We start from the raw sequence: 22,899 nt of genomic DNA on the forward strand, positions 1-22,899 counted from the left end.
TTAAATGCAAATTCTAACCTATATTATAGATTTTCACTAACTTATCCTTATTCCTAAAGCATATGAAATGAGGTTAAAACCATAAATAGGTGTTCACAAATTCTAAGTTTATGTGTGGGAATGCCTGTATGTGCAGAGAGAGAGGGAATTGTAGGTATTACTTTTTGCTCTTCATTTGAAACACTAATCAAATGTGTATAAGTTTAATTGGGTGGGTGAAGAGAACTTGAGATCACACCAAGGCCTATAGAGAACTTACAATCTAAACAATAATCTGATGGGTAGTTAGAACTTTAATCCTATGTTAACACTCCAACCCGTGAAGTCCCATAGAGAGAAAATTACTTATACGTAACCTAAAATTTTTCTGGGTAAATTATACTTATGATTTTTGAAATATATGATAAGTTCGATTTAGTCCCTCAACTATTTAAAAGGGACTTCTCCAAAATATATATATATATATATATATATATATATATATATATATATATATATATATATAAAAGGGAACAATTTAGTCTTTCCATTAAATGTCCAACCAGTTCTTTCTTATGTGGCTAATGACATGATGAACAGATTGATTTCCCTCCTTCAACTCGCTGCAATAACAAAAAATGATATCATAATCTACTACTCACTATGGTTTTGCACCTAAACTACTTGGAAGAAAAAGAAATACAGCAATGCAATTGAATGGAGGGACATTGTCCTCTTAACTTATAGTTCTACCAACCAAAATCATGTCTGCCTTGGATTACTGACTTCTATGTCATTTGGATGAACACTCAGGATTCTCCTCAAATTTAACAAATTTAGGATTAGCTATGTCCCTAGCTTTCCCAAACCTTAGCCTCCTATGTACATATATGGCTCTTAACCCCTACCTTTAGACATGACTCACAATATATATTTGAATAACCTGTAACTTTAGCAAAAAAGTCTTATTTTCTACAAAGCTGCAATGGTTAAAATGGTTGGGATTGCAAAATGATTTGTCCCAAACTCATTGTAGTGATTTTTTAAACTCAATCCTGAAGGGAAGTACACATGTGGTCCTTTCATGTTATATCAGATTTTCCTTTATATAATTACATCACATAAGCCACACACCCACACACACATCAAGGAAATAGTATATAGAAAACTAAAGAGTAAAATAAGAGAAGAGAAAGGATGCGAAAAGGTCATTTGGACAAAGGAAATCATAAACTATAGCCTAAAATTTAATCAGAAATTTTTGCAAAACTTTTGGACCCAGACCTGGCTATTTCCTCCTGTTTACCTCGACTAGCCGCGTTTTTTCCACTTGTTGTCTGCAACCACATTACCATCAATACAAAAAAAAAAAAAACAAAACATATCTTGAGTAAATTACCACGAAGATGAGACCAACGAAGAAAGTCAGTACCTCTGTTTTGTCATTGAACCAATACTCAACCATCTCCCTCCATTGCACTGGGATAACTTGATCCGCATCGTAGCGGCAACCTGTTCACGTGTCATGCCGCGTTTTTTGACTTTCTTCTTTAACTTGGTCCTACGATTTCTCCGAATTTCGCCTAGCTGATGCATTGCCCATGCCTTTTGATTGGGTGGTGCGACAATGGTGGGATCAATTATATATCGTTTCTGAAATGCAAAAGTGGAGTTACCAACATGTACTAACTTAATTAGAACAACGGTTGAATAAGGGAATTTACTTAGGACAACAGTTGTAAATGTAGTAACTTATACTTTATTTTCATACTACCTCAATTTCCACCCAACAATCCCGTTTATACTTTTCAGCAACGCTTGGCCACCCAGCAGGCGTAAGCGGGCATAGTAGGCCATTCTCGCAAAACGACCCCAACCACCGTTTGAACAAAGACCCGTCCCGCTTAATCGGTTGGCCTTCAGCATTTAATGGCAACTGGATTTTGTAGTCATCACCAGTCATTGCCCATATGTCAGCCAACTTCGTTTTGCCACGTCTTCCAGGCCTATTTTCTGGTGCTGGATTTTGTACCGGTGCTGGGGTTTGAACGTAATCATCTGTATATACAAAACCACCAATATTAGAACTAATTTATCAAAGCTCACAAGTACTGAAAAATATCACACCACACAAAAATTATGCATCTACCTAGTAACAAATATAATAAAAAGTTTATGATTTCATTTAAACAAAACATTAGTAAATGTAGGCCTTTCTCCCACACATTCATGTAACCCATTGGTTGTGCAAGTGTAACTGTCAATCATGTATTACAGAAACATATTTAGTTCACTTTGGATTAAATGAGGTCGCAAACAACCAATATGTTCCCTACTAGGCCAAGTTAATTGTTGATAACATTTGCTTACTAGCTTGCATTATAATTAGAATGACTACTAGTTCATAACATTCCAACATTCCAACATTCCAACATTCCAACTAGCTTCCATTGTAACTTCAACTATAAAGGAGAGCACTTTACCAAAACGAAGTGTTGGCACTTATAAAAATAAAAGGAAAATCAAATTATGACCTCTTTGTATGACAAGATTTTGTGGGATTAATCATTTTGAAAATATGAACAACCTCATTTTTCCTTAATAAATTCAAATTTAGAACGTACAATTTCAGCCCAAACTTATATTTTATCATTCTTAAGTGCACTTAATAGACCAAAGAGAACAAAAATGGACCAAAGTGGACGGAATATGCCAAAGTTGATGAAATTGGACCGGACTGATCAAGTGGACCATATTGGACCGAAATGGACTGAAGGGAAATCAATGGACAGAGCAGACCAAATTGGACCCAAGGGAAATGAATGGACCAAACGGACCAAATTGGACCACATATACTGAATAGACCAAATTCGACCGCATATACTGAATAAACCAAAGTGGACCGAAATGCTACGCTAATGTTATATAAATATAGATTATTAGAACTGAATTATGCATCTATAGTAATAAACATCAAACTTTAGATAATGTGACATGTTAACTACCTGGGGGCTGTGTCTCATCCTCACTTCCCACCGGTCTTGCCTCCTCAGAATGATGTGCTTCTTGATCTATTGCCTCCACCCTTTGTCGAGAATTCGATGATCCTTGCCCAACGTAAACCAGCCCTAATTGACGTTTCCTCCCCATTCTTGCGTCCAACACCTTTACAACACAAACATAAAGATAGTTATAGCCAACAAGGAATCATATGAATAAATAACAATTTCCACATATATGTGCAACATTGTCAAACATTGCACGCAATAGACCTTTACAAATTCTACTTACAATTTTAATAATAACTATAACATAATTACGCATACAACAGCAGTATCCTATTACACTACTCATCATCACTGTACTCGACTGCGTTGTCATCTTCATCGTTGGACTCATCATCAATGAACTCACAAGCATCGAAGTTGTCCATTTCATGAACATCTCTTTCCCCAATGACAGAGGCATCAATTGTCATGCCCTCCACATCATCTCGACCCCAACGAAGGTCATCCCTACGAACATCATTACCACTTATACTATACGGAATGTTCTCATGAAACCCATCTGCCTCATCCTCGTTACAATTGGGGCCAATACCGGCATCAAAGACATCTCTGGCTTTCGTTTTAACGACGACATACCAATCTTTCTGTCTTTTATCTTCAACATAAAATACTTGTATAGCTTGAGACGCCAAGACATATGGTTCATGCACCATTTCCTCCCCACCATGTATGGAGTGAGTAAAATTCACCATAGGAAACCCAAACTCATCAGTCTTATATCCCCTCCTATTTTGATCATCAACCCATGTACACTTGAATAACACATGTTTGATACTGCCAGAATAATTCAACTCAATAATATCTCTCAACACACCGTAGTACGTAATGCCACCTTCAGTGGCGACACTAACTCCACTATTCTGCGTTGTTCTATTTGCCTCGACATCGGAACTCCTAAATTTTAACCCATTTATGACATAATGTTTCAGCCGATTGACCGAAGTATATGGCCCTTTGGAAAGTGTGACAAGTGCATCGGTAAGTGCGTACTTTCCCTATCGGCATCGATCATAGACATCACCTAATATAACCAAACAAACTTATTATCATTAGTACAATCATTCTACTTATGGGAAAGTTGCAAGCTTAAGAAGTGACACCTACGTGAGACCTAAACCAGCTACAAAACTTCTCCATGTGGTGCTTATGAATAATAGCATTGGATATACGACAGTGGCCCCTTCGAAGTTCATCCTCTATGGCCCTTTTGTGCATCCTGCATGCGATGGCAATTATATTAGTGTTAACACACGTAGCGAACATTGGATTTTCATACAATTATATTGGTGTCCGTAGTACGTACTCACGAAATTGGTAAATGTTGTCGGAATTGAATAGAACGTAGCGATGAGCTTGGGTCAGCTCCCTATTGCCTAGTGCCACACTTGAAACCGCCCCTGTTGACTCCTCCATCGTCCTTGTGGGTCGATTAAATATAGTTTCAACTCCTTCCATATACCGTGAACAAAATGTTAAGCATTCTTCCACTATGTATCCTTCAGCAATACACCCTTCTGGAGCAGCCCTATTTCTTACGTAAGACTTAAGACGTGAGAGGTACCTATAATGCGCATGAGAAGGTTAGCAATTGACACTAGTTTTTACAAAGCGCACATTATTTTTACATAATTTGACATGTATCACATACGACTTACCTCTCAATGGGGTACATCCAACGGTACTGAACTGGACCACCAATCTTGGCTTCAGTAGCCAAGTGCATGACCAAATGTACCATCACAGTGAAGAAAGATGGAGGAAATATCTGTTCCAATTCACACAACGTGACTACAATGTCTGCCTCAGCACTCGCTATATCTGAAACCGTAAGGGTTTTCGAACAAATTTTCCTGAAGAAACATGCTAACTTTATCAAAGGCCTAGTAACGTGCGATGGCAAAGATCCTCGTAAAGCAATTGGAAGGAGTTGTTGCATCAGGATGTGATTATCGTGACTCTTTAAACCAGAAATCTTGCGTTCTTTCAGATTGACACGGCGGGAGATGTTGGAAGCATATCCATCAGGCACTCTGACGTCCCGCAAAACTTGCAAGAAACCATCTTTCTCCAATGTAGACATATGAAAACACGCGGGCGGTATCCTGTACTTATCATCACCTTTTCGTCGTAGGTGGAGCTCACTCCTTATTCCCATGTCCGCCAAGTCAAGGCGTGCCTTGTAATTTTCCTTTTTCCAGTCCTTCAAGTTCAACACCGTGCCAAGTATATTGTCCATCACATTCTTCTCTATATGCATGACATCAAGATTGTGTCGCAACTTGTGATCCTCCCTATAAGGCAAGTTGAAAAAAATACTTCTCTTCTTCCAAACACACTGGTTTGCCTCACCTCTCTTTCTTTTCTTGTATTTTTCTTGACATTTCTTTCCCAGACAACGTCCAACTAAACTTTCAGTGTCCACAATTATGCTTGCCGCAACTTGTGGCATAGGAGCCCCTCGCATATCAGTAGATCCATCAAATAATGTATCTTCTTCCCGAAATTCGTGGTCCCTACCCAACCATCGTCTATGTCCCATGTAACAGAATTTGTGATCATTTTTTAAATATCGCGAGTCAGTCTCTAATGCACAACAAGGACATGCATACTTACCCTTCGTACTCCAACCCGACACATCTGCGTAGGCAGGAAAATCATGTACAGTCCACATCAATGCTGCACGCAATTGGAATACATTTTTGGAAGATGCATCGTATGCTTCTACTCCAACATCCCATAATTCCCTCAGTTCTTCTACTAAGGGTTGCAAGTACACATCTATCGCAATCCCTGGCGATTTAGGACCAGGAATAACTAGTGATAGAATCAAAGATGACCGTTTCATGCACAGCCAAGGCGGGAGATTGTAAGGGACTAGCATGACAGGCCAAGTGCTGTGAGTAGTACTCAGAATTCCGAATGGGTTGAACCCATCCGCAGCTAGACCAAGTCTGACATTACGAGGGTCAGATGAGAACTCTTCATGCGTACTGTCAAACATTTTCCATGCATCCGAGTCAGCAGGATGCCGCATTACCCCGTCATCTGTACGACCATTAACATGCCATTTCATAGAACTAGCTAGGTCGGGTGACAAAAACAGTCGCTGCAATCTTGGCTTTAAGGGGAACCACCGTAGGATCTTTGCAGCTTTCTTCTTTCCCTTACTAGATGATGCATTATTACCTGTAACAGATGCCTCATTCGTTTTCCACCTTGAAACTTTGCAACAAGGACATGCCTCAAGGTTAACATTCTCCTTCCAAAATAGCATACAATCATTGGGACAAGCATGGATCTTCTCATAACCCAAACCCAAATCTCGAACAATCTTCTTAGCCTCATAATGGTCCTTTGGCAACTTAGCGTCTGAAGGAAGCATATCCATCAGGACTTGAAGCAACATAGTAAATGACTTGTTCGTCCAACCACAAAGAGTCTTCAACTGGAACAACACAACGATGGCTGAGAATATGCTAAATTTTGTACAACCAGCATATAAGGGTTTGTCCACATCATCTATCATGTTGTAAAACTTTTGTGCATCATCAGTCGGTTGGGCTTCAGCCGGTTGTTGCACTCTTTCACCTTCTTCCATTGGTTCGGGTGGCATTTCATGTGTGGGGCACAAATCATGCAACATCCCACGAAAGTCACCATATTGTTGTAGGGACTCTTGCACATGACTACTCCCACATTCGGTGGCCGTTGGCACATCGGCCGATTCCCCATGCCATTTCCAATGTGTGTAACTTTGAAGCATCCCCTTTCTCCACAGATGTTCACGTGCCACCCCTGGCGGGACCAAACACAAATTCACACATTTGGTACAAGGACAAAAGATTTTCCCATCGCTTGCATGTTCAGATGCAAATTCCACAAACTTAAGTACACCTTCAATATATTCCATTGAACCCCTCTGCTTCTTCATCCAACTTTTATCCATTGCTAGACAAGATTTCGAAATTCGACCTACAACAACATTTGGTAATGCATAGCCAGTAACCCTTCAAATGAGTTAAGATGAAATTATGAGTGACAGTTGAAACTTGTTGAACCAAGTGTTCGTAAAATAGAGGACAAATTTTAGTCAAACAATCCTATCTTTCACCAAAAGCATGCTAGTGCATTTAGGTTATTGTCAAATTGTTCTATAGAAATGTAGAATGTGTCTTTGGATGATGGGTTTGCAATAAATATAGTATTATGAAGAATGATTTTAACGTGGTTAAGAAAGATTGAGGATGTTTCGTTTGACAATAACATTTTCTATGTACAAAATTGTAGACCCCTAACCATGAACCTTATGAGCTAAGGTGGCATTTAAACAAATTTGTTGAAGATTATAATATAAATGGAATGTCACCAACAAAGGATGACGTGTAGATGTAAAGTCTCACTTATTGTGAATATAGTCGTATTTTCAAATAAAGAAGACAATCAAACTAAATGCAACTATGATCATGTGACACTTATTACTTATTACATAGGGGACCTATAGCTACGTTGTTAACAACAATGGTATAGGTGGTGGGTTTTAGTTGCATTTATAACAAACGCGGCTATAGGGCAACTATAGCTACATTAGGGAATACTCTTTCTATTTTTTGTATTCATATATTACACCCACGTGCATGTCCCACAAGGCAACTAATTAAAAGAAAGCTACCTTATATTCGACAAGCAGTGGAAAATGAAGAATCACAGGTGGCTCAGTGTTTTCCTACCTAAAACCCCCATTAAGAAGCAACAATAAATAAGAAGTACGATAAGATGTAGAAAATTGGACCACATGTACACAATGTGGTAACAATCATGCACACATGTATATTTGAAAAGAAAGGTAAATATTATATTACACACGAACTATGAGAAATTTTATTGTAGTTTGTAATAAAAATTTACAGTTTGTGACTTACGTCACCGTTGACCTCGACAAGAATCATTAATTGGTATTTCATTGGAACTAATTTTTGGTTAATGACAAAATAGAATAGAAAAATGGTTATCTTGCTTACTCAATTGATTTTCTATAGAATTGTAATATTTCATTTCGGCTATAAATAAAATTGTTGCCCACATAAACAAGGTTTGAGGGAACTCACTTGTAGTTAAGGAGAAAATGATGTAGGAAACTAGATATCAGAAGCTTAGCCAGGTCACTTGCAGGCCAAAATCTACTGCCCGCACCAGATAGAATGAGAGCTTGTGGTTTGGCTTTTAAATTCTATTTACAAGAAAAATAACAAGTTAGTTATTTCCAGAAATATAGGCACGGGGCTTTGCCCACTTCTTTGAGGTGCCAAGAGTTGGTCTAAGTTGCCTCGAAAAATTGATAAGATTTGTTGATTCTATCAGTAAGAAAGAGCCTAATGCATCCATGTAATTAATAACTAATTACTTGTTGAGAGTTGATTGTCACATTTTCTTATGGAGATTAAAGTTTATTTAATTTATGAAAATCGTTAGGCAATATCAATTTATACGAAGGGTTAAAATTAATTTAATTTATGAAACTTGTTTTTATTTATGAAATAAGTTAGCCAAAAGGGAAGACATATAGTCTGGAATAAGGATCAGAGGAAGTTTAGGTTGCATATATATATGTGTGTGTGTATGTGTGTGTGTGGGTGTGTGTAGACACGCACACACACTCAGGCGTCTCTTCATGCAATTTCAAGGGCGAGGAATTCACCCATTCAAATATAGTACAACTTCTCTTTACAGGGCGAGAAATTCACCCATTCAAATATAATTCCACTTCCCTTTCCAATAGGGTACTGCACGCATGCATGTCCCAACTGTGTTTGTTTTACAATTTTTTTTTTTTTTTTAAATTTGTTTGATAGGGCCTACATATGTCTCAGATATGGCCCTATCATACAAATCTGAATGTACATAAAGGCTTACAACGATGCATCAAAAGCATCAAATGAAGCAAGATATTAAACACAACAGAACACATTGTAATCAACAATGTATCCCAAGGAAAAAGATATATATATATATATATATATATATATATATATATATATATATATATATATATATAACAACTACAGTTCTACAGCTTACAAAGAACGATGTTGAGCAATAAGTAACAAAAGAGGAACAGCCAGCTTTGGTTCGTCCTTTTGGAAGCAATGAGTCCCGTAGCCTGATAGTGGAGTTGATCAATGGCTGCATAGAGAAAATATCTTCAATTGACATTTCTGAGGTATACAACAGCCATCAAATTCAAATATAGTTATCATATAACTATTTAGCTTACATGTTGTTATAATTTATTAGGAAAAGTGGTGAGCTGTGTATTCACAGCATCCAAGCAGCAGCACTTGATCCTGCAAAAATACAGTGCCAAGAATGTCAAACAATGACCACCTAGTCAAATTGGCAAAAAAAGGAACATATTTTTTAACGACTTCCAACCAGTCAGACTATATTCTATGTCTCTAGCTAAAGTAGTTCTTCATGTTCAAATTATTATCGTTTTAATCCATTAGCTTGTAAAAAAAAAAAATAGTCAATTAATCTAATTCTTTGTCTAAATAGTTTAGTAAACAACTATACCATTTAAATGTTATTTCTACTATTAAAAATTTAAAAGAAAACATTCATAAGATTCATTATTTAAAAAAAAACTTATTGTTTGATATTATTAAGTTAAAAATTCTTAAATTACTTAAAATCCTAATAAATGTAGAAAAAAAATAATTAAATTAACGCATTTAGTTATTTTATAATTGGACAATTATTTGCTTCCTTTCTAACATACAACTTACATATATTTATCAAAATATATAACATACAAGAGAAAGAATATATTGAAAGAAAAATCAAAGTAGACTTAATCTCAAATGTGTACCAAACTCTAGAATCATAAATTGAAAAAGTAATAGTTTCATGACTAACAACACTTAACTCCATAATCAGTTTAGTACAAAAATAGTTTTAATCAAGTTGTAAATCAAGTGATTTCATTCAATTGGATATAAAATTTAATCAAAGAATACACAACCCATGGCATATACCCAACTCCAAGACCATACCCCAATTGAAAATTAACAAAAAATTTAAAAAACAAAAAAAGGATAACAAAGGACGCAAAAGAGTATCAAAACAAATCTTAGGTGACTAGTTATTAGTGATGGATAAGAAGATGATATTAGTGACAAACCCAAATTAAAACCAATAATAACTTACTACCTAGGATTTATTGTAAAATTGTTATGAATAAAACATTTCTCTAAAGTGTGTGTATATGTATATGTGTGTGTGTATATATATTTACATATATCTGTGTAACACATGTATAGGAAAATAATAAAGGATAGGATTGAACTAGAAACCAAACTGAATTAGTATAAAAAGAACCTGCCCTACTTGCTAATTATAGCAATATTATATTAAAATAAGAGCATAGATGTTGTGGATTTGCTTGCTTTTTGCCAAAGGAAGTATGGACAGGTTACAAGTAGTGAAATGCGAAAGGCTATTCCATTAGGACAGAATTTTCATCCAAACTAGTTTGAAGGAATATTCCTTCAATCCACTACGTAAGAGATCAAATGATCACCCATACATATTTTTAATCATATGACTCATTAAATAGTCACGTGACTTGTTTAAATCACTTAATGAGTCATGTGATTAAAAAATGAGCGGATGGTCATCAAATCGCCACATAATGAGTTAGAAGATATTTCTCCAAAATGATTTGGAGGAAATCTTTTTCCATTCTGTTATGTCTAATGGAGAGAAAGGAATAATTGAGCCTTTAAATGAGTAGAATTCGTAGTGAATTCCGTACCATATTCCCGAGAACTTTTTATGGTTTGATTTAAAAATTAGCCACCATTGACTTTAGTAGAATCTGGTTATCTCCTAAATTTTAGATTGTAAAATTTGTAGGAGTTGCTCTAGTATACTCCCTGTGTACTGGAGTAATCTTCTCATATCAATAAATTGATCTTTTATTCATTAAAAAAAAAAAAATGCACAAAGTAATTTTGTAGAGTATTCTCACAGATGTTTAAGCTCAGATTACATTCACACACACAATTGAACCAACCTTCTTGTCAAAGAGAAGCCAAAACTTCCACATATAAACGGACCAATTAGTCCTTCATTGAAAAAGAAAGACTTAAGGAATTATTATAGTCACAAGAAAGAGAACAGTGCCTCCTTTTCCTCTTTATTTAAAAATTAATTTTTATAATAAATAACGTATTCCATCTTGTTAGCAAACCAATTGCAATGAAGCATATATACATTATTTTTATATGAAAATAATTTTATTATAAAAAAGAAAATTAGCCCTTTTTAAAGAATAATATCTTTATCTAACAACCTATTTGCATAACATTCACAATTTATTTATTTAATTAGTTCATTAGTCTAGAGTGTATCTCACGCACTTGCTTAACGTCTTTTCCTCCCACACTGACACCAGCTTCCACAATGAATGGGTGGCCTTCAAAAACTTGAGCACTGCATGTAATGGTAAAAGAGAAACGTCACATTTACAGGGAAAAGGAAAACATCAATGAGCAGAAGAAAAATCTAACTCTAAAAACATACAATCTAGTTCATATACAAAAAATTATATTACCATACAACATATGAGTGTAACCCTTTAAGTCTTTTACACTTATTACAAGGAAAACTCATACTACGTATGAGTCAGTTTCATAGAAGAAGCAGATCAAGCATGCGAGGTTCAAATACAACCTGCCTGAATAAGTTGCAACCATGTCTGGATGCAGCTCCTTTATAATTCCAAGACGAAGATTGTATTCACCTGCAGGGCTAAGAAGGAAGCTGGAGTTGTTCCAGATTTGAGCATAGGTGGGCCATGTGAACGAAGCATGAAGGAACACGTAGAACATGTGATGGTTTTTGCTAGTTAAGCTGCCAACCAAAGGCTGCGAAATGGGGACGTGTTTTTGAATTTGAGAAAGAGTCATCAAGGAAAGAAGAAGAAGACCGATCGAACCGTTATTCAAAGTTCTCTTCAGCATCTTTTCACTCACGCTTATAGTAGGTTTTACACCCTTCCTACCTACTAACAGAAAAGGCTATATACTTCTTCGGAATTATCAACAGAAAGTAATGTGGAAAAGAATTTCTGGGAACTTGATTGTACTTTAAAATCTTTTTGGTAGGCTATTATTAATAATTTAAAGCTTCAATGGTATTTGATGTGAGAAGAAAAAAGAAAGTTGCACGAAATTCCCAATTGCAATTTCTTCTACCCATCCAATTCAAATTGTGGAAATGAAGGACTTCATCTATTAAATTCCAACATAGTTCATGTAAACAAACAAAAATTTATGAGGACTCCTTCAAAAAATTCTTAATTTGACCCATGTTTAACCCCTCTTCTTTGGACTGTTCAGGTTTCATGTCGTAGTATCTTTGAAACTTATTTTATTTTTTATTTGTCATATAACTATTTTCGACAACTCTCTTGGACCCATGTAAACAACTTGCATTTATTTTTTTTCCTACCGGACACCCAATTATCACACTTTTTGCCATCATTATTATCGGGGGCGATATAAACTCAAACCCAAATGCTTAAAGAATGTGTTATACCCTAAACCTTCGTATTGTAGCTCTAGATTAACCCAAACACAACCATGTCTTTTTTATCGAAGCAACTTATAAAAGAATATGCGTCTGTGTGTGTGTGTGTTCACCTATGGATGCTTAGACCCTTCTTGAATACATGTGACATCTTCTATATGAAAAACCAAGAGCAACAGACAGAAATCTGAAATAAGAAAAGGACCTTACATATATATACTGTCAAGGCATTGCTCAATTTTTATAATAACACATTATATAATACATTTGTGATTTCATTAATTAATTAGTTACTGTGGCATGCAATTGAGTATTGGTCCACATCAAAAGCAATACAGTAAGAAACATCCACTTTAGTTCATTTCTGATTCCTTCAGATACAGTGACATATATGTCAAATTATGCTGGCAACAAAAGCACTAACACTTAAACTTGTACAGTTTATGTTCTCACTTGACCCTTTCAACAAGTTTTCTTTCCCTGTTCATCTTTCGAATGCAACAAAATGCAAGTAAAGATTACAATTTGACTATTACAAGGTGAGATAGGGGATATAACAGGTTCAGCAATGTCAATGTGGGTTTCCTTATCAGATTGTATTAAGTAATTAGTACACCCAACATATATTGACCACCCTAGTTCAAGCTGTACACCAATAAGTTTTCAAAATTCGCATCCACAGCCATTGTGGACTAATTAATTGTTCAATATTGTACAGACTAGCAAAAAAAATATAAGTACAAAGAGGATTAAAAAAATCATGGGTTCCAATTAGCAATTACCTTAAATGCTAAATATCTTCATTCTTGATTAAGGGACATGCGATTATATCACTTAAGCTGCGTTTAAGATAATCTTCTATAGTGTCATATGTCCTTGATGCTTCCTTAAGATCATGTACCTGAATGTATAAATGGGAGAATTAGATTTAGGAAGTCCAATTGAATGCAATCATGAAGTATTTACAAATTGGAGGGCATTAGGAGCAGTACATGTAGTCACTATAAGATATATAGAATTTAGAAAGCAGGCTCAAAGGCTTACAGAGAAATAGTGGCATTTATAACAGCTACAAGGTTCTCTCTATCACAAAAGAAGGTAAAAAGCACACATGAGGTTGCTCACTTTTCTAACTTATTCAGAAAAGCACACATGTAAAAACAAAAATAGAAAAGAAAAAAGAATTGCCAACGGTGTCTTTTCATGTCTTGGATAAGCACAAGAAAGACACATGAGGTTGCTCACTTTATAGAAACAATCCCCTTCGTAACTGAACACCTGCCTCTCAAAAGAATCACGCAGAGTATGTTGGTTTAAAAGTGATTAGATTAGACTGATAGCTAAAAGGGAGAAGCGTCATGCCTAAATCATTTTCACCCAATTCATTCATTTCCTATACAAATCTAAGTAATAATGACATTTGTTTCCCTATATTAGACTTGTATATCATTACAAAGAAGTCCAAAACTAGAAATAATTAGTATTACCTCTAACAATACGCATCTGCCACATATATATGAGCTCAATCAAACTGTAGTGTCTGACTATGATTAGTTATACTCAACCTAAAAAGAAAAGGAAATGCATGGACTATTTATATAAAAATAGAGAATCCAGCTGCATGCAATATAATTATACAAACACAGTCACTGTGACTAAGATTGGTTATATACTCACCTAAAAAGAAAAGGAAATGCATGGGCTATTTATAAAAAAATTGAGAATCCAGCTGCATGCATGCAATACAATTATACAAACAATCTCATTCCTTTTTTTGGTTAGAGGATATGTGACAAGCCCCATTATTCATTAATTATAAGGTATGTGAATTATGTGATTGCAGGACTCAAGCATCATGAGAAAGAAAATATAGAAAAATGCTTAAGTACTCTCGGAGTATATGCTCCCACATTCATGATGGACACACCATAAATTGAATGAGAAGAATGAGCACTGGAACCTGAGATAATTATTAATTGTTAATTGAGAATTTATTTTAGATGCAAAGTTTCAGGAAGTAAACAGTGAACAAAGGCCACTATTATAGGTCTATACAATGCACACTCCAAAATTTGTTGAGTGGAATGAAAAATCAGACTTATTGTGCGTTATTATTTGAATTGAATGAGATTTAATTTGGTCAATTTATACAGTTGTACCTTAAAAAAAATGTGAAACAGGACCATGATTAACTTAATGATGAGAATTCTTTGTGGTTGTTATGGTCGGCCAATGCGAATAAGATCCATCAAAACATTTCTTCAATTTTTTTTTTTTTTAGAATAACAAAAAGAAACATGATAATATTAATAACGCACCAATGACATCAGTGATCAGAACATAGATGAAAGCAAAGCAAAAGGGTATCGAAAAGCAATCCCATGGATGCTTATTATGGTGCAAAAACGTGTGAACTCAGGACTTAAAAACCACAGCCACCTCACCATTTGTGTAGCCACATGATGCACCACTTAACACCATCATTGTTTTAGCTTTTACTGAAAGACCATATATTCTAAGACATTCTCTTTTCTCACTGCTCTAGTCTCTTCCAATCCCTCTCTATCTATCTCCTATAAATACAATCCAACAAAGTCTTAATATAACATATATGGACATAACTTAATCCAAAAAATTTAAGTCTAAGAGTTTGAGCTCCACTATGTTATACTAACCATTAATTCTTTTTATTAGTATCCAATGTGAGACTTCATTATTTAACTAACCACACCAATCACACATGAATATTTAAATATTTTATTAATATGGAAAGCTTCTCTAGCTCTGATCAAATGTTTTAATTTACTCACTAGAGGTATAGAGAATTGGATTCAGAATTCCTTGCTTAAAATCTGTTATGTTTAGGCCATGTGCATGAAGCTAAGGGGTGGACCGTTAAAAAAAAAAAGCCAAATATTTGTATGGAACTTAAATCAGCAACTTAAAGTAGAACAACAATCTATAGCAATTATAAATTTGTTGGAGTAATTGAAAGGCATATGCTGTCCTATTTTCTGATCATATAGGCTTCTATAGTTTTTAATTTTGATGGTTTATGTCATGGTAACAAAGCCTAATTTAACCAAGGGGTTCAAACATATGGTTCCCTTATTAGATGCAGGGTCAAAGTTAGGGCTTGGAGTTTAGAGGCAACTCTTATATTGGTTACGTGTGGCGTTTCTGACTTTCAGCTGCTACTTAGTTGTTGATGGATTTTTTCTTTTTCTTTTTTGGTCTTTTATGAAAAATTATTTTGTTTGAAAATTTTAAAATGCCAAGTTGTTTGTTTTATGTAAAATTGATTAATTGGGCTTAATTGTTTAAAACTATTTTAGAGTCCATATTTTTAGGTTGGCAAACAATGTAAATATTTAATCAATTTATAGTATTTTGGTGAAATTGACTATACTAAAGATGTATTTTAAAGTTTAAGACAAAGACCCAAGCTCAGCACTGGGGTCTCCATTTCTCTTAAGTGTAGTGCCCCTTTTGCCATTCTAGAGGCCATAACTCATAAATTCACTAGAAGATTGCATTTCTTTCTGTGATAATTTTAATTTTTACCTAACAAAGAGTCCTTACCCAACTGCCTTTGCATGCTTTTACAACCCTCTCCAAAGCAAGAAAGCCTGAAAATCCTACCAACCAATTAGGCAGCAACCAAGGTAGGTGGTAGGTACACCATATGTACAAAAGTTTCATCGTTTGTAATTTTTTTTATGTTATGTTTTCATCTTTTAGTAAATGTTGGAATTTGAATGATAATTATTATAAATAAAAAATTTCATTGGTTCAATTGCTACTCATTAGCTTCCAAGAAAAAATGCAAAAAAAAAAAAAAAAAAGTCAATTGCATTGCAAATATTATCAAAACAATGTTGCTCAACAAAAATGAATAATAATTATAAAAAACACAAAGAAAAAGCAATTCATTGGTCCAATTTCTACTCATTAAAGGGGAAAAAATCATAAACATGAATGTACATAAGTTGAAAAGAACATATTAAAAAAATATGGCTAAGCAAAAATGAATGATAATTATTTAAAAAGAAAAAAGAAAAGAAAAAGCAATTCATTGGTCCAATTGCTACTCATTAGCTTCCAAGAAAAAAGAAAAAAGAAAAATAAAGTTTTTGTAATTTCAATTGAAAGTTCGACCAATTGAGATGAGTTAGATTCCAGCTTGACACCTAGTTTGACCGATTGACAGTACGTGTATCAACAAAAATCAGAAACACGAAAAGCCATAACTTATTCGTGTCAAACCCAATTCATAATCCGTTTGTTGCGCTATTTAAAGGATATCATAAGCTATAACAAGAGAGGTTTTCATGGAGAGAAATTATTGTTTGTACAGCTAGAGTTAGTATAACCAAGTTTTTCTCAATTTTACGATACCAGAAACATTCAAAGTAGATTGTAAGAGTTCAAGACCACAGAGAAAAATTAACATAGTGTTGCTGCTACCATAGTGATTAGCTAACACATGGGGCACTTTGATTGGCTAGCTAGGTTTTTCATTTATTTAAAACAAAAGTAACAAACAGGCCTCATAACACCAGCAAAATACATGCTTGTAAGACCAGTAAACAGGACTCATAACACCAACAAACAGGACTCATAACACCAGTAAAATTATAATCACAATCCAAGCAAGAAGAACATAACTGTTGTGTTTAGATTCTTTTCTGTGTTCATAATCATAACATTAAAAAAGTTTAAAAAATTTCACTTCAATTGATTAATGAATAACTGAAATCATGATTTCAGTAGGAAAGTGTATTGGCACTTTTGGGCAGGCGAGAATTTGTCGCATCAAATTTAATGAGTTAGATAGTTAGGCCACTATTCACTAAACTTGGATTCATGTTTGAAGTTCCAAGAAATTTTCATAATTCCCTTATTATTTTGGGAAGTTTTGAAATATTCCCAAGAGAGTCTAATGTTTGTGTTGAGAAATGCACCACAAAAAGCTTGTAAGATCCAGCTAGGGCTAATGAATTTCATTAAACATTTGAGTACGGAAAGTTGGTGCGGCAATTGTGAATGCGAGATAGGCATCAGATGGCTTTGGCAAAATTTCAACACTCACGTTGTACGTATTGACATGAAATGTTTTCGGCTAGGATAATTGCTAAATTTCGGTGTTTGGTTGTGAGCGAAAACCGAAAAATATGTTAACATATTTTTGGCATTTGGCTCGTAACAAAAAATCATAATTTATTCTACATCATTACCTCCTCTATCAAATATCCATTCCAAGTGCTCGGCAATCTCGGCCAAGTATCGATTACAATTCAAGCATCCAATTGAATATCACAGATTTTTCCCACAGATACACTGATAGAATTCACATAAATGATCATAATTACACATATAGTTCACATAAATTGTGCCAAGAGGCCCAAGACATATGCCATGAAAAAATTCACAAAAATGTGACAAAAATAAAAGGGAATTAAATTGAGAGTTTGAGAGAGTGATGTAGGACAAATAGGTGAATTTTTCTACATGTGGTTGGGGTGGGTTAAGAGGTTAAGGAGGATTTATGGAAATAGGATCTAGAGTTGTTGCAGAAAGGGTTACGGGGTTGTGTAGGGAATTAAAAGGTGCTTCGATAAGCTATTTGATGGCCATTTGGTAGAAGAAAGTATTTGAGGATTTAGGGTTTTGATAGGTAAGAGAAAGGGAATGATTTGGGGTTGTAAGTAAAAAGGAAATGGGTAGTTTTTATGGTATTTAGGGGCTATATGAACAATATCCGAGAACTATATCATAAGAGGAGGAGGAAGAAGATGGGAGAAAGAAACCAAATAGGCTGTTGTGCCTCTATGCTTACATTCAATAATTTTATTATTCAATTCCACCTCTTTTGAATACATTGAACACAAATATATATATAAAGACACTTTCTTGTACTAATAGCATTAGGACTCCAATTAGGACTACTAATTTAATTAGTAAACTAAAACCTAATAAAATAGTAACTTGGGCGTATGTCTATAAACAAGCCAAGTTGGTAATTGAACCTATAAGGTCATTGCTTGATTAATTTATTCTTTTCCCACATATATAATAAAACCATAATTAAATTTTTTTTATCCCATCATAAATATATAAATTTTTACTACAAATGGTCTATATCATATGAACCTATTTACAAACTTATACATTTCAATCTCAAGTCTATATGAGTATATTTTTAGACAAGTATACATATAAAAATGTAATGATTATTCATAATTAAATCAGGCCTTACGTTTAGAGGCTAAACTTGAAGTTGAGCTTGGCAGTCTTATCCCACGACGCCGAAACGATGGTGGGTTGGAGAGTGTTGGGGCTGAAACGAACGCACGAGACCCACTCCTGGTGCGCCTCTTGGTCAGAGATGGTGAACTTGCATTCTCCGAGGGTGTTCCAGAGCTTGATCGTGCGGTCACGGGAGAGGAGGAGTCGGAGTCGGTGAGGCCGAAGAAGAGCTTCGAAATCGTACACAAACCGATCGAGGTCAAAATCAAATCGAACGGTCGTAATCCATAAACAAAACTAAATCTAACAAGAGCGAAAATAAAATAACACTTCGGATCGGAGCAAACTTACCTTAGATAACGAAAAACGACGACGGAGAGAGAGAAAATCGAAGATCGAAGAAGAGCAAGCCAACCTCCAAAGATGAAGGCTAGGCTTTCTCTGTGTGTGTGTGTGAGAGTGTGTGTGTGTGCGTGTGTACGGGAGAGTTGAAAGCAAAGAGAGAGTGAGGGTGAGGGGTTTCTGATTTGGGCAGGTGAGTGAGAGAGAGTTTGGGTTAGGGTTATTTTCGATATGATTTAGGGAAGGTTTTTTTTTTGTATTTATATTAAATTCAGAATCCGCGTTTTCCAAACGCAGCTCCAGACATATTGAAGCTGCGTTTCATTAAACGCAGCTTCAATATGTCTGGAGCTGCGTTTGGAAAACGCGGCTTCAACATTTAGAAGCTGCGTTTAATGAAACGCAGCTTCTGCGGGTCTGGAGTTGCGTTTTTTAAACGCAGCTCCAGAAAAAATTAAAAAATAAATAAAATAAATCCCTATAGCCGCGTTTCTAAAAACGCGGCTGAAATTCTACCTGCCAAACGCAGCATCAGCACCAAAAAACGCGGCTTCAGTGAGGGTCTATAGCCGCGTTTAGTAAACGCGGCTATACTTGTTTCCTGGAGCTGCGTTTTTGTAAAACGCGGTTCAAAACCGCAGACTGTAGCTGCGTTTTACAAAAACGCGGCTAAAAAACGCGGCCAAAAAACGCGTTTTTTGTAGTGTGAAGAGGTAAATAGCATAATGCAATAATACTAATTAATTTGATATGATATAATAAAATAAAATAAAGTGATGTACACGGGGGAGTACCCAAGGATCATATAAGCTGCGCAAAGTTGACCGGCAGGATGAGGGTAGATAGGAGATCTCAACAATCTATTCAAATCTGTGGAGTTGATCAATTGCCTTTTCTTCTTGAACGCGTGGTCCTCTGAAAATGAAGTAAATAAAGGTTAGACAGCTTGAATGTTAACAATAGCTCGAGAATGGAATAAATTAGAAAACAATGAGTTAGCAAAAGAAAAATGAGTCCTACAAAATCTACCCACCTGCTTTACCCGCCTTAGTAGGGCAATGGATCCCACTGGGGTACCAGTTTCCCGAGATGACCAAATAGTTTCCTTCTATTTCTCTGTCGAAATTCAGAAGACCAGAGATGAGCCTTACTTCCTGTGTCGGATCTTAAAGTAATACCTCGAGGTTTTACTATCTTGGAAACTATACACGTAGTTGATATCATGCTCGGTAAGATTCAGTCCAAGCCTTTTGTTAAGGATGTCTACACTACTAATGATCCTAAAGACATTAGGGGTACATTGGTTAGGGCAGACCTTGAAATAACGAAGAAAGTTAATAAGGAGGTCACTCATAGGGATCCTAACTCCTCCTTCTACTACGGCAATGAGAGGGAGTACTACTCTATTGTCCCATCTTGAGAGTATTGCCTCGTCTTTCGGGCAATATCTCACCTCTACATCTTCATGAAAGTTATAATAGGCAAAGCAAGAATTAAGAAGAAAGAGATGGCAGAGATTAAATCTAAAGAGTGAAGGAGTAGACAAACTTACAAGATAATAGAAGGGCAGATGAAAGGAAGGTCATTGGAAGTCGCCTGAAGGTCATCGGAAAAGAGGGTAGTGAAGAGGGGAGAAGGAGAGAAAAGTTGTAGTGTTTGAGGAAGGAAAAAAGCGCAAAAGGAACTAGTGAGGGGGTTTGAGGTCTCCCTTATATAGGAAAAATGGGGGAGAGGAAGGGACAGAATAGACCCTTCCTTTCCCGCCCTTTTTTTTTTTTTTTTTTTTCCCGTTTTCCAAAAGGCCCATCTGGCCGTCCATTTAAGGACACACGCAGAAGATCATAGGGTGAGAATCTCAAGCGTGTCTGCGACATTTAATGCCTGACGACGCCATTATTCATAAATGCCAATTAATGACTACCACAATTCCCTTGAACCATAATCCTCACGTCAGTGATGACCTGAAGATCGTGGGGGGCTATTGTAGGGAGTGGAATAGTCTCTATTTAGGCCTAGAGCCCAGGAAGTTACTGGGCCACGGGAAAGTAGTTGGGCTTGGGCTTGGCCTTTAGGCTGAGGGGAAAGCTTGGAAGGAGATAATCTATGAAAGAGTTGAAAGTTGGGTTATCATGTTGAAGACAGAGTTGGATACCACGGTCAACCCATTCTCGTGGAAAAGGAATGTATTAACTTGTCTAGAACACGGATAATCAATGTACGACCTCCAGGAGACACTAGTGACCACGAGAAACTTCTAGAATGCGCAAGAAGAAAGAAGATCTTTTACCTCTGCATTAAAGAAGGGGTTCTTACCTAACCTCTGCCGCATTAATTGCGCAAAAGACAACCTGAACAGTACACGCAACCTTTAGGCAGTCAGAATTCCAAGATAAGGAGAGGAAACTGATAAAGTAAGAAAAATATCTCTGAGACTCTAAAAATGAATAGGACAATTGGAGGGATAAGAACAAAATGCTGAGGCTATAAGAGAAGGAGGAGGAAGAAGGCGAGGGGATCCAAGAATAGAGGGAGGAAAAAATTGGTCTAAGAAGGAAAACAAAGTGAGAGTGAAAGACATTGAGTGAAATACCATGGAAGCGAAGATAAAAAGCTTCCTAGAATTACAGTGATGGTAGCATATAAATGGTCAATGAAATTCACTGTTTGTATTTCCCATTGTAGAGTGTATATTCCCTGTTATTTATTTGTATCTTGTTTGTGTGGGTCATTGTAAAGAGAATTTTGTAGAGTAATCCTTGGGGATTAATTTCAGTGTTCCTACAATAACTTTTTATGTGTTTAGTTTTTTTTTTTCTATTTTTAAATTTAGTAATTATATAAGGAAAAAATGTGGCAAATTATGATCGGTGAAAAATAAAATAAAATAAAAAATGTAACGAATTTTTTTGAGAAGTGCTACCTTCACAATATTTTCATAATACTTTTACAACAAATCATAAGTAATAAGTTGTTATTGATTTTAATTTAAATCTATCACTTAGATTTTTTTTTTTTTTTTTGCTCACCCGTAATAACCTATCACTTAAAATTATTATAAAAATATTATATACAAAGTATTTCTCAAATTTTTTTTATTCGTTTATCCTGTATCAATTCTTTACTTAAATTACTTTTAAAAAAAATATAAAAAATTACTTAAATTGTACGCACAATTGACATCTCGTGTACTTTCTCATTTGTGGTAACACGTTCTTTCTTTTCCTGTTCCTGTTCCTTTATTTTAATAAAGAGAAGGAATAAAGGAAAAAATTCTTGTTCAAAAAACGATGGAGAGACAGAGAATTGACATCTCGTGTACTTTCTCATTTGTGGTAACACGTTCCCTCTTTTCCCGTTCCTGTTCCTTTATTTTAGTAAAGAGAAGGAATAAAGGAAAAAATTCTTGTTCAAAAAACGATGGAGAGGCAAAGACTGCTCGTTCGAGCAAATGGTATGGAATATTTATCCATTCAGTTGCACAAACTCCAAGTCTTATGGGCCCTTTTTACTGCACAATATCCTTTTGTCATCATTAGTCATCCGGCCGGTTGCACGCATCATCAATATGATGCTATAAATATCCCATGCGCCTGGGACGATATTACCTCATCAGACAGCTCAACATATTGGCCTGGAAGCCGACTTGGCGGCTAGAGACATTTTCCTTGCTAGT

At 35.5% G+C, this 22,899-nt stretch overlaps 1 protein-coding gene across 1 annotated transcript; it reads right to left on the reverse strand.

The window, feature by feature from the left end:
- Positions 1-3,325: 3,325 nt before the first annotated feature.
- On the reverse strand, positions 3,326-6,993 carry LOC142612495 (uncharacterized). Its single transcript, XM_075784582.1, has 4 exons — positions 4,703-6,993; positions 4,351-4,608; positions 4,152-4,263; positions 3,326-4,042 (listed from the first exon to the last, which is right to left on the reverse strand). The coding sequence occupies exons 1-4, from the start codon at positions 6,991-6,993 to the stop codon at positions 3,326-3,328; spliced, it is 3,378 nt and encodes a 1,125-aa protein (XP_075640697.1).
- Between the last annotated feature and the right edge of the window lie 15,906 nt (positions 6,994-22,899).

The sequence above is a fragment of the Castanea sativa genome, chromosome 10 (genome assembly GCF_040712315.1).
Source record: "Castanea sativa cultivar Marrone di Chiusa Pesio chromosome 10, ASM4071231v1".
Classification (NCBI taxonomy): Eukaryota; Viridiplantae; Streptophyta; class Magnoliopsida; order Fagales; family Fagaceae; genus Castanea; species Castanea sativa.

Bases quoted from the DNA above. Each gene is read 5' to 3' on its own strand.
- LOC142612495 (XM_075784582.1), bottom strand. From the start codon at position 6,993: ATGGATAAAAGTTGGATGAAGAAGCAGAGGGGTTCAATGGAATATATT. The intron at 4,609-4,702 runs GTAAGTCGTATG...TGCGCATTATAG, and splicing joins TGGATGTACCCCATTGAGAG to GTACCTCTCACGTCTTAAGT. The intron at 4,264-4,350 runs GTACGTACTACG...CATCGCATGCAG, and splicing joins AACATTTACCAATTTCGTGA to GATGCACAAAAGGGCCATAG.